The sequence below is a fragment of the Xyrauchen texanus genome, chromosome 1 (assembly GCF_025860055.1).
Source record: "Xyrauchen texanus isolate HMW12.3.18 chromosome 1, RBS_HiC_50CHRs, whole genome shotgun sequence".
NCBI classification, from domain to species: Eukaryota; Metazoa; Chordata; class Actinopteri; order Cypriniformes; family Catostomidae; genus Xyrauchen; species Xyrauchen texanus.
The window spans coordinates 38,660,913-38,674,850 of NC_068276.1; the positions used below are offsets into that span (position 1 = coordinate 38,660,913).

The 13,938-nt window shown below is 40.1% G+C and overlaps 1 protein-coding gene across 1 annotated transcript in view; it reads right to left on the minus strand.

Annotated features, from left to right (window-relative positions):
- The window catches only part of LOC127635662 (SWI/SNF-related matrix-associated actin-dependent regulator of chromatin subfamily D member 3-like), a 58,481-nt gene extending 44,837 nt beyond the window's left edge, over positions 1-13,644 (minus strand). Inside the window, exon 1 of the mRNA XM_052115968.1 lies at positions 13,486-13,644. Coding sequence (XP_051971928.1) covers positions 13,486-13,497 — 12 coding nt within the window. The 5' untranslated portion in view covers positions 13,498-13,644. The remainder of the gene's footprint in view (positions 1-13,485) is intronic.
- Between the last annotated feature and the right edge of the window lie 294 nt (positions 13,645-13,938).

The window sequence follows — 13,938 nt, forward strand, 5'->3', positions numbered from 1 at the left end:
GATCCTCCAAGTCAGCAACGACCTTAGTCAACAATGCCGAAATGTTCAACAATTGTTGATGGATCTCGTTCACCTCTCTGGCCAAATAGACTTCCTGGTTGAGGCCTCCGGAGGGGTGTCAGCTTGAGCACGTCAGTGTCTTTTAATGTCTTCAGAGCCTGAGGATTTTTAATTCTTTGACATATTGTCTTTCTAGAACAGTTATGGATCAGGATGTACCGAATCTCATCAGTTTATGACACAAAAAGACTAGCAAAGTGCGCAGAGCTCGCCGTTCACATGTCTGGACCTCGCATGGCGTCACATGACTCTCTGCAGCTGCGAATTATTAAACCAATAGATACAGATGAACAAATCAAATCAATACACTTGTTTTTGTATCAAACTGTAATTCCAGAAGATGCACGAGTAAATCCACTCTCCCTCTCTCTCTCGTGCAGCTGTCAGCAGTGCTTGAGAGGGTGTTGTGTTTAGTGTGAGCACTTGAAGTGAGGGAGCGCTTTGTCGCATAGTTACTGAACTTAAGATGTTACAGATGTACAAACCTTTCTAAACCTGTTAATTCGTCATGCACAAGGCATTATACCACGTATATTTAAGCAAGCAATGCAATGCAATAAAACAATTGCTCCCGTTTATAATGAACAAAACTCTTAATATTGAAAGAGCGTGACTGAGGCAATCTAAAGTTTTGATGCCTTTCATATATTGGCGCTCCATCATTAGTCATAATGCAGCACATTTGACAAAAAAGGCAGAAATAGCAAAAATGCTTTGTGTACCAGCTGCATGGTGAAGAGAGACACTTAAACACCTGTTACATCCCTCTGGTGTTCCATCCAGTGTCGGAAATGAATGGGGCTCTGGGCAAAAATCTTAAAAATATGAACTTATAAATATGAGGGCAAAAAGAATGCCCCCGCCAAGAGTTCCTGTTGCTTTATTAATAACATCTGATATAACTCAAAATACATACACTGGTGACCAAATACTTTATGATCAGTTGAATGCCACTTTGGTGAACTAAAGTACCAATTTCCTTCCAAAACAACTAAATCTGTAAATTATTCCAAACTTTTGGCCGCCAGTGTACATCGCAATCTTTATTGGAATTTTCACTGAACATTATTTGTTTTATGCTGTCCGTTACGCAGATGTTGCAGTCAGAGTCAGAAGTGCATGCTCAGGCCATAAACGTGCACAGACAGGTACTCTGCTTCCCACAAACTCATCAGTTTGGTGTTGTGCTCACGTATTAAATTACAATTGGACAGCATTTCCTTGTTATGAAGGGAGATCTGTGAGGATGCGTCCTGTAACAGAGCATTTCGGTGTGAGATTTGTGATGCGCTGCCTGAGGTGGAGCCGGGGCCCTCTACGTCAGCTCTGCATCAGATGATGTAAGGGAGGGGGAAGTCTCGGCTTCCCCAGCCCCCACAGGATTCTCCACTGGGGATTTCCCTCTGGAGCAGGTGTGAGATTAGACATGGTGTGGGCAATTATTTTGGTAAAGGGGCCACATCGGGCTTTAAGTAGTGCATAGGGAGCCACATTGTATTCCTTTTCAGATACAATTTTCAGCTCTGATTTGGTTTTGGTCTTTTAAGCCCAGAAATATTTGTGTACCGTAATTTCCGGACTATAAGCCGCAACTTTTTTCCCACGCTTTGAACCTCGCGGCTTATACAATGACGCGGCTAATATATGGATTTTTCCCGCTTTCAAATTTTATAAAAAAAAAAAAAACATTCTGTGACGTGCTCAGTTTTTTGGCGTGAAGCTTTCATTAGACCAATGAAATTGCCGAACGGGTTAAGGTCAAAACAACTTTTTTTGTTTACTGTTTAGATTAAATCGAGCGCGTTCAAACTTCCCATCATTCTGATTACGGTAGTAATTTTGTCACCCTCACCATGGCAAAGACATGGAGAAATGCATATGATGCAGATTTCAAGTTGAAGGCGATTGATCTGGCTGCTGCACGGGAGCTTGGTCTTAATGAGTCGATGATAAGACGCTGGAAACAGCAGCGTGAGGAATTGACTCAGTGCAGAAAGACAACTAAATCTGAGGCTATTTAACTCCGACACCGAAGGAGATGACTTCAGTGGTTTCAGTGCACAGGACGAGGAAGATAGTGACCAATGACTTTATTGGTAGGCTACTGTTTACTGCAAATGTTTTATTACAAGCCGTGTGTGGCAGCGGGGGCGTGGTCAAGCGCCCGTCCGGGAGAGAAAAGTTGTAAGGGCGCTTACACCTGAGCTAAATTATGTCTAACACCGGTGTCTAATTTCAAGTGCCCTGCTTCACGTGTCCTTCTTGGGAAAACTGTCACACGGGCACCAGTGTGACAGTTTTCAGCAGGGCACTTGACGTTCCAGGTAAGGCTTTTAATGGCCACAGCAATGTTTACAATCAATTTTATAAAATTTCTCAATTCTTCTATCGCCAACACTAGACTGACGTGTGTCACTCTCTCAGCTCTGTGGCTGCTGCATTTTATGCCGCTCTCCCCATGCTTACTGAAATTAGACACCGGTGTTAGACATAATTTAGCTCAGGTGTAAGCGCCCTTACCGCTTTCTCTCCCGGACGGGCGCTTGACCACGCCCCCGCTGCCACACCGTGTTTCGTTAAAACCTATTTATTTTTGTTACAAGCCGTGTTTCGTTAAAGCCTGAGTAAAGTTCATTTGTTTCAATGTACCGGTAAGCACCTGCGGCTTATAGACAGGTGCGGCTTATTTATGTTCAAAATAATATTTTATTTAAAAATCAGTGGGTGCGGCTTATATTCAGGTACGCTCAATAGTCCGGAAATTACGGTACTCAATTTTCTGAAGTGTATCTGTGACTAATGGGACTATTCTGCAATTGTCAAAAGTATTGTATTGCTCTACAAAAGGTAGATATTTTCTATCAGGCATTAAAAAAAACAGAACAAAAATTATTTTACCATCTCTACTTCCCTGTTAATTTATAATTCAATATAACACTCTACATCAGGGGTCTGTTTTAATAAATTGATAGAACTTTTAATGTTTGTCGCAAAGCGGGCGAGTTTACTTATTTTTTTCTAAAACATTACCCGTTTACATGCTAAAAGGGTCATGATGCGGGTCTCCTCGATTTCAGCACACAACTGAATAACACAGGCTGCATGACTATGATAAATAATTACTGCACGAGTTAGATTAACATACAGGTGCGAAGGGACTTTTCTAAATTGCACAAATAAAAACTACATACGTATACATATACACATATACATATATGTCTCTGGCTTGCTTTTGCTCACATGTTAATGATGCCGAGATCTACGTTTATATTTATTTTAATCACTGAGAAGGTTTACCTGCAAAGTAGCACCAACATCATAAGCAGCCTCAAGAATGGACACAGAGTAGCCGTATAACACTTTTCCATGATCAGAATATTGCACTACAGATCGCCAAGTATGTTCAAAGGGGAAAGCAAGAGATAGAAAAAGCACACTGGCATGCGTGGTTGCCAGATTGCACAAAAGAAGCATAACATTAGGTAGAATATTTCCAATTTGCACAAGTATAAATTTCAAACTGAGGGTGTTGCGTCTCTTATCTGGCAATCCTGAGCATGTTAAACACTTTTAGAGACGCGTTAGGTCCCAATGCATGTTAACTGAAATATCCAATGAAAAAAAACGCTTTTACGATAAATGAGCCGCTGGCCACTTTAAACCATGTTGAGGGCCTGATCCGGCCCGCGGGACGTATGTTGCCCATGTCTAGATTAGACTCTTAGGTACACCTTTGACCAAGTGAGTGATTGATTGTCACTGTCTTCAGCCAGACATTGCAATTGCCCATCCATACTTTTCCATTATAAATGACTGTGTGCATAGAGTGATGCAGGATGCTTAGACAAAGGAATATACAACCTAGTTATTGATACAGAAGAACAGTCAGTAAATGTTATTCCAGAAGGCTCATTATAATCTGATGGCGGGTCACTTAGGGCAGGAAAAGACACTGAACCGTCTAATTGTCCGTTTCTATTGGCTCGATTGCAGCCTGCCCGAGATCCAAGACCAAAAATGAGGTGAGACAGTTCCTGGGGCTGGCTGGCTATTATAGGATGTTTGTGCCTAATTATTCAGACTTCATCAGCCCGCTGACCGATCTCACTAAAAAGGGAGCCCCAGACCCGGTCCAGTGGTCGGAGCCATGCCAACAGGCTTTTATGCAGGTGAAAGCTGTGCTTTGTGGTGGGCTGTTGTTACATGCTTCTGATTTTTCTCTCCCTTTTGTTGTACAAACCGACGCATCAGGAAGGGGGTTGGGAGCCATGTTGTCACAGGTGGTGGAAGGGGAGGAGCGCCCTGTGCATGTGTCCTAAGTGTCAAAATGCTTCAGTGTCTCTTAAGTGTCCAAATACTTTTTGGAGCCACTGTATATCACATAGCTCAAATTAATTCAAATAAATTAACACCTTACAAAATGCAAACATAAATTGTGAATGCGCTCATAAATCACATATGCAAATACCACGAGTGAATTAAAAGATACTACACTGTGAAAATCGAACTAATGACAAGACCTTTTGTTTGACTGAACAAAGGACAGCATAACATGAAGCATTTCTAAGAGTATAGCAATAGGGAATCTACAAATCTTATTCCTCACTTTTAGAACAGCAGATTCCACCTGGATAACGTAATGCAAAGGCAGTGAAGGAGAAAAGGAATGAAAGCGAGTGTTTAATAATCACCCCTTCATCTCTCTGCCTGTACTCTCTCGTGTGAAAGAGCCAATTCTCTCTAAAGCTCTTGAGGTGTGACGGCTAGAAAAAGTGGGTCCTTGAATACTAATAGGATTTCTCTCATTCTCAGAAGATTGCTGGGCAGTGAAGCGAACACGTGTGATCCATTCAATGTGTTGCTGAACAGCCCTGCAGGAATTCTAGAAAGAATACTTGAGTTTCTAGAGAGAATGCAAGGCATTGAGCTCAAAGACACACCTGAGACTTGGTGCTTGAGACAAAAACCTGGTACTACAAGTGTCCTCATTTGAGCCAACTGACTTTGGACTGATCTACCCACGTGCACACATTCACAAGACAGTTTCTTAGTGAGAAACATGTAGGCTAAAGATTATCGTTGCATATTTGCAATCTAACCTGGTTTCACAGCATCACGTTTTTATACCTACTTTTTTGTAAAATGATTTTAAGTGGCTTGTTGTATGAATTGCGACAGTTAAAAAAAAGAATCCAATGTGTTTTGAGAGACACAAGGGTGAATAAAGGATGACAACATTTTCACTATTCTTTAGATTGCGGACTAGAAGTTAGACTGCCAAATTTTTACATAACTCTGATCCAATCACGCTTTTAAGTATAAACTGTACTAAATAATGGATTGAGTGACTGCAACCACTGGAATGAGCAAAAACAACAAATGATGAAACAATCAAGCAATAAATATACAAAGCATAATTTTGGTCTACATTGGGGAGCCACAATTTCTTCATGAGATAAAATTCATGCTGCTGTTTATGGGAATAATAAATCAAATAAGGATATGTAAAGTCTGTGTTCTAAACCGTGCAGTCACATCATGTTGACTTTTTCCAGTGCTAGTGAGGAGATCAGCATTCGCTCTATGTAGAGAGTTAAGGACAGTACAGAGGCCGCACGTTCCAACAGGGTTATTTCCGGGAAATCACATGTTTTTCTAAAGTCTGAATGGAAAGCACTAGAGAGAGCACAAGAGAGAGGTATAAAATCTAACGACCCTAGATTACTTTTACCCTGACAACCTTGCATACAACATTAAATACTGTGCAAAGACGCAAAACAAGCAATACACAGCCTGAATTTCGGCACAGGATTGTTGGTATTGCGCACAATTTTAATAATTCCTGCAAATTCCACGTTCATAGCGCGGGAAATTCCTGCACACTTTTATTCACTTTACAGTGTAGCTGCGAATTATTAAATCAATAGATACAGATTAACAAATCAAAACTTTTTTTTGTATCAAACTCCATCCAGGATTGGAAATTAAAGAAATGTAAAATATGGGTGCAAAAAGAATGCCCCCGCCAAGGGTTCCTGTTGTTTTAATAATAACATCTGATAAAGTTCCAAATACATACTGTACATTGCCAACTTGGAATTGGAATTTTCACTGAACTTTGTTTCATGCTGTCTGTTGTACAGATGTTGCAGAGTCAGCGGTGGATGCTCGTGGCACCCTGCACCAGTTCGGTGTCATGCTCGCGCTATAAATTATGTGGCTGTCCTAGTGAGTAACACTGTCGCTCCCTCTGCTCTATCCTACTTCCCTGCCCATCGGATCATCTCACTTATGCATCTCTCTGTTTGAAAAGCCTCCTCACCAGCTAGAAGTCTTTTATGTGACTCATAAGAACAAATAGTCTCAGAGAGCGATTAGTTCATTTTGTGTTGGCCGCGCATGCGTAACCTCCATTCGTTACATGAAAACTGCATAGGCGCTGTACAGTTTACATAAATTATTATTTCACCTTTCAACTTTTTTGGCCCGAGTCGTTCGTTCTTTTGTCACGTGACAAAGAACAAAAGACTTGGACAAGAAGATTCCAGAGGCGAACTAAACTTCCTGTTACTCATAATTTGTCCTTGGCTGCATAATAATTTTTCCCTTATTGGGACTATTGGGTAATAATGTTGATTACCACAAAAATAATAACCACTTCTCCCAAAACTATATTAGGCAAACAATAAAATAAAAATGGGGGTGAATGGGGACCAATCCAAAAAATTTAAAATACTCACCGTTTCAAAAGTAAAGCCACAATAAAATATGCATGCAAACATGATTTTTGTGATTAAATCGCTTAAGAATCTTTTCTGTGTAAAGTTATATCTAATTTTACAACTTTGTTGCCATGTTTTAGGAGTTGCCAAACATATGCAAGTTTTAACAAAATAATTAATGTAAGGTTTTTGTAAAATTATAATCTTCACATTTGTGCATTTAAAAACCCCTCTACCATATTCACTTCCATTGTAAGTTCCTCAATTTTTGCCTTTTCAATGAAAAGGAGAGAAAAGTAAAAAAACTAAATTTGTGGTAATCAACATTGTCACAAATGCTGTTGATTGAGCTTAACTTGTATTGAACCTGAAATATTTCTTTAAGATATGCTAGGGGAATTAACCTATCAAATTTAAGGTATTTGGATAAAAATGTCTAATAATTATGAGTCTGCAAGACACATAATTACAGTGACAGTTATAACTGAATGCAAGTGCCATACTAAAATAATAGATATCATACATTCAAAGAGATCAGCAGTTACAGAAATACTCAAACAGCCCATCTGGCACCAACAATCATGCCACCAAATCAATGAGATCACATTTTTTCCCACATTCTGATGGTTGATGTGAACATTAACTGAAGCTCCTGACCCGTATCTGCATGATTTATGCACTGTTGCCACATGATTGGCTGATTAAATAATCACATGGATGATTGTTGGTGCCAGATGGGCTGGTTTGATTATTTCTGTAACTGCTGACCTCCTGGGATTTTCACACACAAGTCTCTAGAATTTACTCAGAATGGTGCCATAAAAAAGAAGCATCCGGTGAGCTGCAGTTCTGTGGATGGAAAAGCCTTGATGATGAGAGAGGTCAACAGAGAATTGCCAGACTGGTTCAAACTGACAAAGTCTACTGTAACTCAGATAACTGCTCTGTATATCATATCAGAATGCTATTCGGAGATGTGGTTGGTGCCGTTTTGGCAGCACGAGGGGTACCTCCACAATATTAGGGAGGTGGTTTTAATGTTGTGGCTGAATGGTGTATGAAATAGCACTTCACTTATGTCATTAGGGCCCCGAGTTGATGTTTTCTGTTTCAGTTGTCCTTCTAGTGAAACGGTCCATAAACCTTCAGTTATTTCTTGGTATTGGTGCAGAGACACTGACGTCAGCGTCTCTCCACTCATGCTTAGAAACTGCAAAATTATGATGGAGAATCATGGCTATTATTCCTCATAGGAGAAGAAAGCAGCAGCACATTTTAAGAACTAGGATACACCTGCAGCCTAGACAGCAGAATGTGGACAGAGTAAGTTGTGGGGAAAATAATCTACTTGATGTCCCTTCATTCTTGTTGCTCGTTACACTTAAAAAGTATTTAATTACACTAAAAAGTTGTGGTTTCACAGGTATTCACGTTTGCATTCTTTCATATGTATAGAGCAGGAAACACTACTCTTGTACCTATTCTTAGTGACATCAAAACAATCAATATTGTGTAAGCATGTATTGTGGAGGGGACCAAAGGGAAAATAAATATGTTTCAGGTCTCTTGGGGAAAAAAAATCTGTCATGGCTTCAGAACATATTAAAGCAGAATGCCCTTTAAATGAAATAGCACACTTATACAGTAGAAAATGACCAGAAGATTACACACAACTATAATGTGTTGCCTCATTATAGCATGTGTTAATAATGATTTGTGAATAACATGGGTTTTTATCAGTTGGCTATGTAAAGTCATATGTAAAAATAGCACAAACGAAAATTAGAAAATGTTTTAAATTAAGTTCAAAAGGTGCACTCAGTAAGTTTGTAGCTGCTCTTACTCACCCCATCAGTCCCAGTATTACTTGTGGTTTTGGATTCTATACTGAAACCCATTATCCTGAAAGTTTGTTTACTAAGTGCTGCTGGTTTACACCTAAGATGTTTGCTTATCTTCTGTTTTGTTACTTTTAGTAGTTACTTTAGTTACTCCCATCCTACACACATCCCTATAATGGACATTCTTGGATTTATTCCAAAACTATTTTTGCACATTGTTATGCACTGGACTGTGACCACACAGCCACGATTCGCAAGCTGTCTGCAGACTTAACATTGCCTTGAGCTTGCACTTGTAGTTTTGCAACTCTCACCATTTCAGGACTACAGAAGGGATTTCTTGTTTGGACATTTTACCTGAATATGACTGAATGAGTGCCATACCACCATCACTCTGGACTTATACTGCTGACTCAGGCTCCGTTGTAGTCTGTACAAAGCAGGGGTGGACTGGCCATCGGGAGGAGGGCTGGCTGCAAAACGGGGCCACGATATGCTGAAGGGGGCCACGAAACGATGTCACAATATGCAGGAGACATTGACACACATTGCCAATTCCCCCCCACCCCCACTTTAGTGAAACTTGAATTAGCAAAAACTTACTGAATGCACCTTTTATGTGACTCCAAAACGGAGTATACTGAAGAAAAAAGATAACCTAAAAATGTGCTTAATGTGGTAAAATCTAGATTAACGGATTTGATTTAAATAAAAAATATTATAACATGTCTGAATTAATCTGTCTTTTTGGTTACACCAACAAAACCTATTTTTAAAGTTTATGTTGGGAAGAAATAGCTTCTTGACATAACAATTACAGGTTACCAGTTTTTACAGTGCGAGCATTAAATCACTACTATACAGCATAGAGTAACGCAGTCTTAGGACCTTAAACTAGGCTATTTTCTGCAAAAATAAAGACTACATTTTGAAGCCTGAAGTAAATAATTATAGGAAAAATAAAATAAATCAACTTTGTAAGAAACTCAAAAGGATGTTGAAAATCTCATTACTTGCAAAACTACTTTTAGTTTTAAGCTAGTTAAATAAACATATTTTCAATCATATAACATTCATTTAAACTTTACGTTAACATCAGAATACATCTTGAGGAAATTAATCTTTATATTGCTGCTTGTAACTCATGTAACTAACCGGAGTAGCAGTTACATACTGTAAGCAGGCTCTTAACAGAGTAGGCAACTCATACCTCAGATACTACATCCAATTGGTGCTGTGAACATCTAAAAGGTTAAGAAAGCACTCCTGTCCGTTAATTGAACTGGTTCTTTTTAGTGAACGAGATGAAACAGTACTCCAAATCAGACTGAATCGTTTGAAACAGTTCACATCTTGTGTGAACTACTTATCCACAAGTTACTCTCTTAAAGAGGCCCTATTATGCTTTTTGGGATTTTACCTTTCCTTTAGAGTTTAATATAGACGTTTGTGCATGTAAGAGACTCTGCAAATTTACTAAGTCCATGCAAAAGGGAGTTATTCTCTCCCACAGAAAACACTGCTTAAGAACTACAAGAAACGGCTGGATTATAGTCCAGCCATATCTTCCGTGAAGTATCTTCGTCATTGTGTAACACATTTGCATAATGCCCGCCTAAAGACTACTTTGACCCGCTCGCAAACAAACGCAGTAATAGCCAAGGCCAGGATGAGCTGGGTTAGTGTTGTCGCTAATTTCTTCACTCCGAAAGCAAAAGCTCTTTGTTTGGACTTCCAAAGGCAGACAAATATAAATATCAGTGGTTAAAATTATTTTTTACCACTATTCCTCAGCAGTACAACCACAACAATGCCGGATTTTCAAGACGGTTACTCCAGAAAAATGGTGCAGATCCAACTTTGTTGGGACAATCCGGCGTTTCAGGATCCCAACCTGTAAGTATGCTTGAATATTTGTGGATTTATCAGCTACCGAAAGTTCAAAAGCGGAGTTTTGTGTTGTAGCTACGGTGTACACCCAGTGCACAGCTGTAGTCCTCTGCTAACCTGCTAGCTAATGCTATTGCGTTGAACTAGATTTGGTATCAGCTGCGGGTCCACTTTTACCTACAATTGTGTAGAACTATGCAGATTGTTTGTCATTCTTACTATCATGAATAGTGATCAAGTGTGCAGATGGATTTATTTTTACAAATGGTAATTTTACATCTGCAATCCACATTAGTGCTCAGCTAACTTGCTATGTAATGTTATTGTTTTGGTAAGGGTTTCCTATTCAGCTGTGGACTGCTTTTACCTAAAACTGTGTAACATTATGGTCGATCTCAAGAGTCTTATATAATTACATAAATTACAAGCTGTAATATTACGGCCGCTATCGGTTGTCCACAGCTAACTTGCTCACTAACTCTCTAATACACCTGGTAATGTCCAACCGGGAGTAAGCCTCTGTTCTCTGTTCATATCTCGGGTGAAAATAGTTGAAGCTTTGTTAGGTTCACAATAATCAACAGTGTACTTGTAAGAAAGCTACAAAATGTACTTACCACTGTGAAACATCCTGCTCAAATCGTACTTGAAAAGGTTGTTCAGGTTGATCAGCTTCTTCTTCTTCCAAACTTTTATTATTTAATTCATTATGAGACTGAAATTGGTACAGCAAAAACCGATGCCACTGTTACATAGTAACAATAGTGTTTACAGCTGTTAAGGAAGCCTTAAACTCAGTTATGGTAAGGAGCATTACATTTACAACGCACGCTCTACGTCGCTGACCAATCACATTAGACTAGGCCAGTTGACCAATCAGAGCAGACAAGACTTTTTGGAAAGGGGGGCTTTAAAGAGACTGGGGATAATTCAGAGCATTTGAGCCAGAAGATGAAAATAGGTTTAGCAGTATTAGATGTTTATGTACAGTATGAGAAAACTAATTTGTTTTTGAACATTAAAGCATGTAAACCTATTCTAGTAGACCCCCAAAATAAAATCACAAACCTGTAAATTAGCATATTATGGGCTCTTTAACCTGTCTCCTGGATGTCCTAAAGAGCCGATAACCGGGAGTAATATGATCATACAACAACTGGTGATATCGGCTTTTTCTTACTCTTCTTTGCAATAAAATGCTTCAACTAGTTCACAAATCGGACTGAACACTGCGGTCACTGTAATTTGAGTCAACAGTACAATTAACTGAGAATTGCCTCTTTCTGAGGTGTTCGACAGACTGAGAACCGACGAGATGCTGATACGGGGCATGTGTGTGAATAAGGAACAAAATGTTTGTTTCTGGTGTATTTTGCTGAACAGCAGAAAGTATAACAAATAAACATACTGGAAATATGTTTATGACTTGATTGTAGTACCATTTTATCAACGTATGATGATAATCCGTTTGTAAATTCATAGTTCTCGAGTCAACAGTACACTGATCCCGGGACAGCAGCACTCGAGTCAACAGAACACTGATCCCGGGACAGCAACTCGAGTCAACCATACATCGAGTCTTTAGCAGAAGTTCTCGAATCAAGCGTACACTAATTCCGGGACAGCAGTTCTCGTGTCAACAGTACACTGATCCTAGGACAGCAGTTCTTGTGTCAATAGTACACTGATCCCGGAACAGCAGATCTCGAGCCAACAGTACACTGATCCCGGGACAGCAGATTTTGAGCCAACAGTACACTGATCCCGGGACAGCATTTCTCATGTCAAAAGTACACTAATCCTGGGACAGCAGTTCTCGTGTCAACAGTACACTGATCCCGGGACAGCAGTTCTCGAGTCAACAGTACACTGATCCCAGGACAGCAGTTCTCATGTCAACCGTACACTGATCCCAGGACAGCAGTTCAAGTGTCAACAGTACACTGATCCCGGGACAGCAGCTCTCATGTCAACAGTACACTGATCCCAAGACAGCAGCTCTTGAGTCAACAGTACATCGAGTCATTACACAGTTCTCACAGTACACTGATGCTGGGACAGCAGCGCTCACATCAACAGTACATTGAGCCGATCACAGCAGTTCGTGAGTCACCAGTACACTGAACTGAGAATCGCCTCTTGCTGATCAGTGAGGTGCTGATGAGCATGCCTGAACCATGAACTGACATGCAGATTATATCTGAAGTCGTTATGAACTGGATCATGGTTTCTGTAAAAAAAGGATGAGTTAAGACAAGTTTAATCACTTTATGTGCTTTAGACATGCAGAACATCCACATTTGAATATCAGTGTCAGTATGGGTGTTTTAGGTGCAAAACATTAATGTAGGATGTATTGTAAGATCACTGAATGAATCACATGTGGCAATAAACACCCATATTATTCTAACTTCATAAAAATATATATATAATAATAATAATCAGCAATACCCGCTTACATATGGATTTATTGAATGGGGTTGAGCATGTTCAACGACGCCGGTGTCGTGTACAGTGACGTCATCACGCGATTAAATGAACTGGTGAATATTTTTTTAACCAGTTCATTGAAACGAACCGTCTGAAAAAAACGGAAAATAATCGAACTTCCCATCACTACTGTCTGTAATGAGAACACGACGAACCATCCATCTGTAGTGAAGATCAGTGATGGAGAAGACAGGATTAACACGTGCACCAGAATGAGTGTGCATTTGGAATTGAAATGCATTCAGAACCAATGTGTGTATTAATACATCACTATCTTTGTGCTCTTTACATTGCCAAACAAACTACATCCAGTCGGAAAAAGTCCCTTGCGCACTAATCTGACTGCCAGTGATAACAGGGGCTGGGCGCATTATACACAGCAGCAGGGGATGGAAATGCATTGCAGACATTAAAATCCTTTTGTTTAAAAACTATCCAGCGGAGAAGCTAATATTCTCGTGATGTAGCTGTATATTTCATACCTTTCTCTCCATGGCAGAAGGGTCGGTGTGTCGCGAGAGGGCAGCGGATGGAATATGAAGAAGAAAAGGATGTGTGTCCGGGGCGATGGAAATAAAGTTTTTCACAGCTTGAAGCACAGGCACGCACTCTCTGTTACTCGGCCCTGGAGTGACTGGACATTCAAGTGTAGAGAAACAGCGGAGTGAGCATGAGACGCAGCCAGAGACCAATTGCGGAAGGCGCATGCGCGTGCGGCTTCAAATAAAATTCGGTATTCGGAGGGACCGTCGTCAAATTACGCGCTGCTCACTGTGCGCCCGCCGTCAGAATCAGTCATTCAGATGAACCACTCGAATGTAGACTGGACTTTGTTGAATAGTCCTGAAACACGAAGCAACGCGCTCATAAAAAGTCCGCCAAACCTCTGCACAAGGCATGTGAGTAAATAGAAACCAGCATTGATTAAAGGTGCA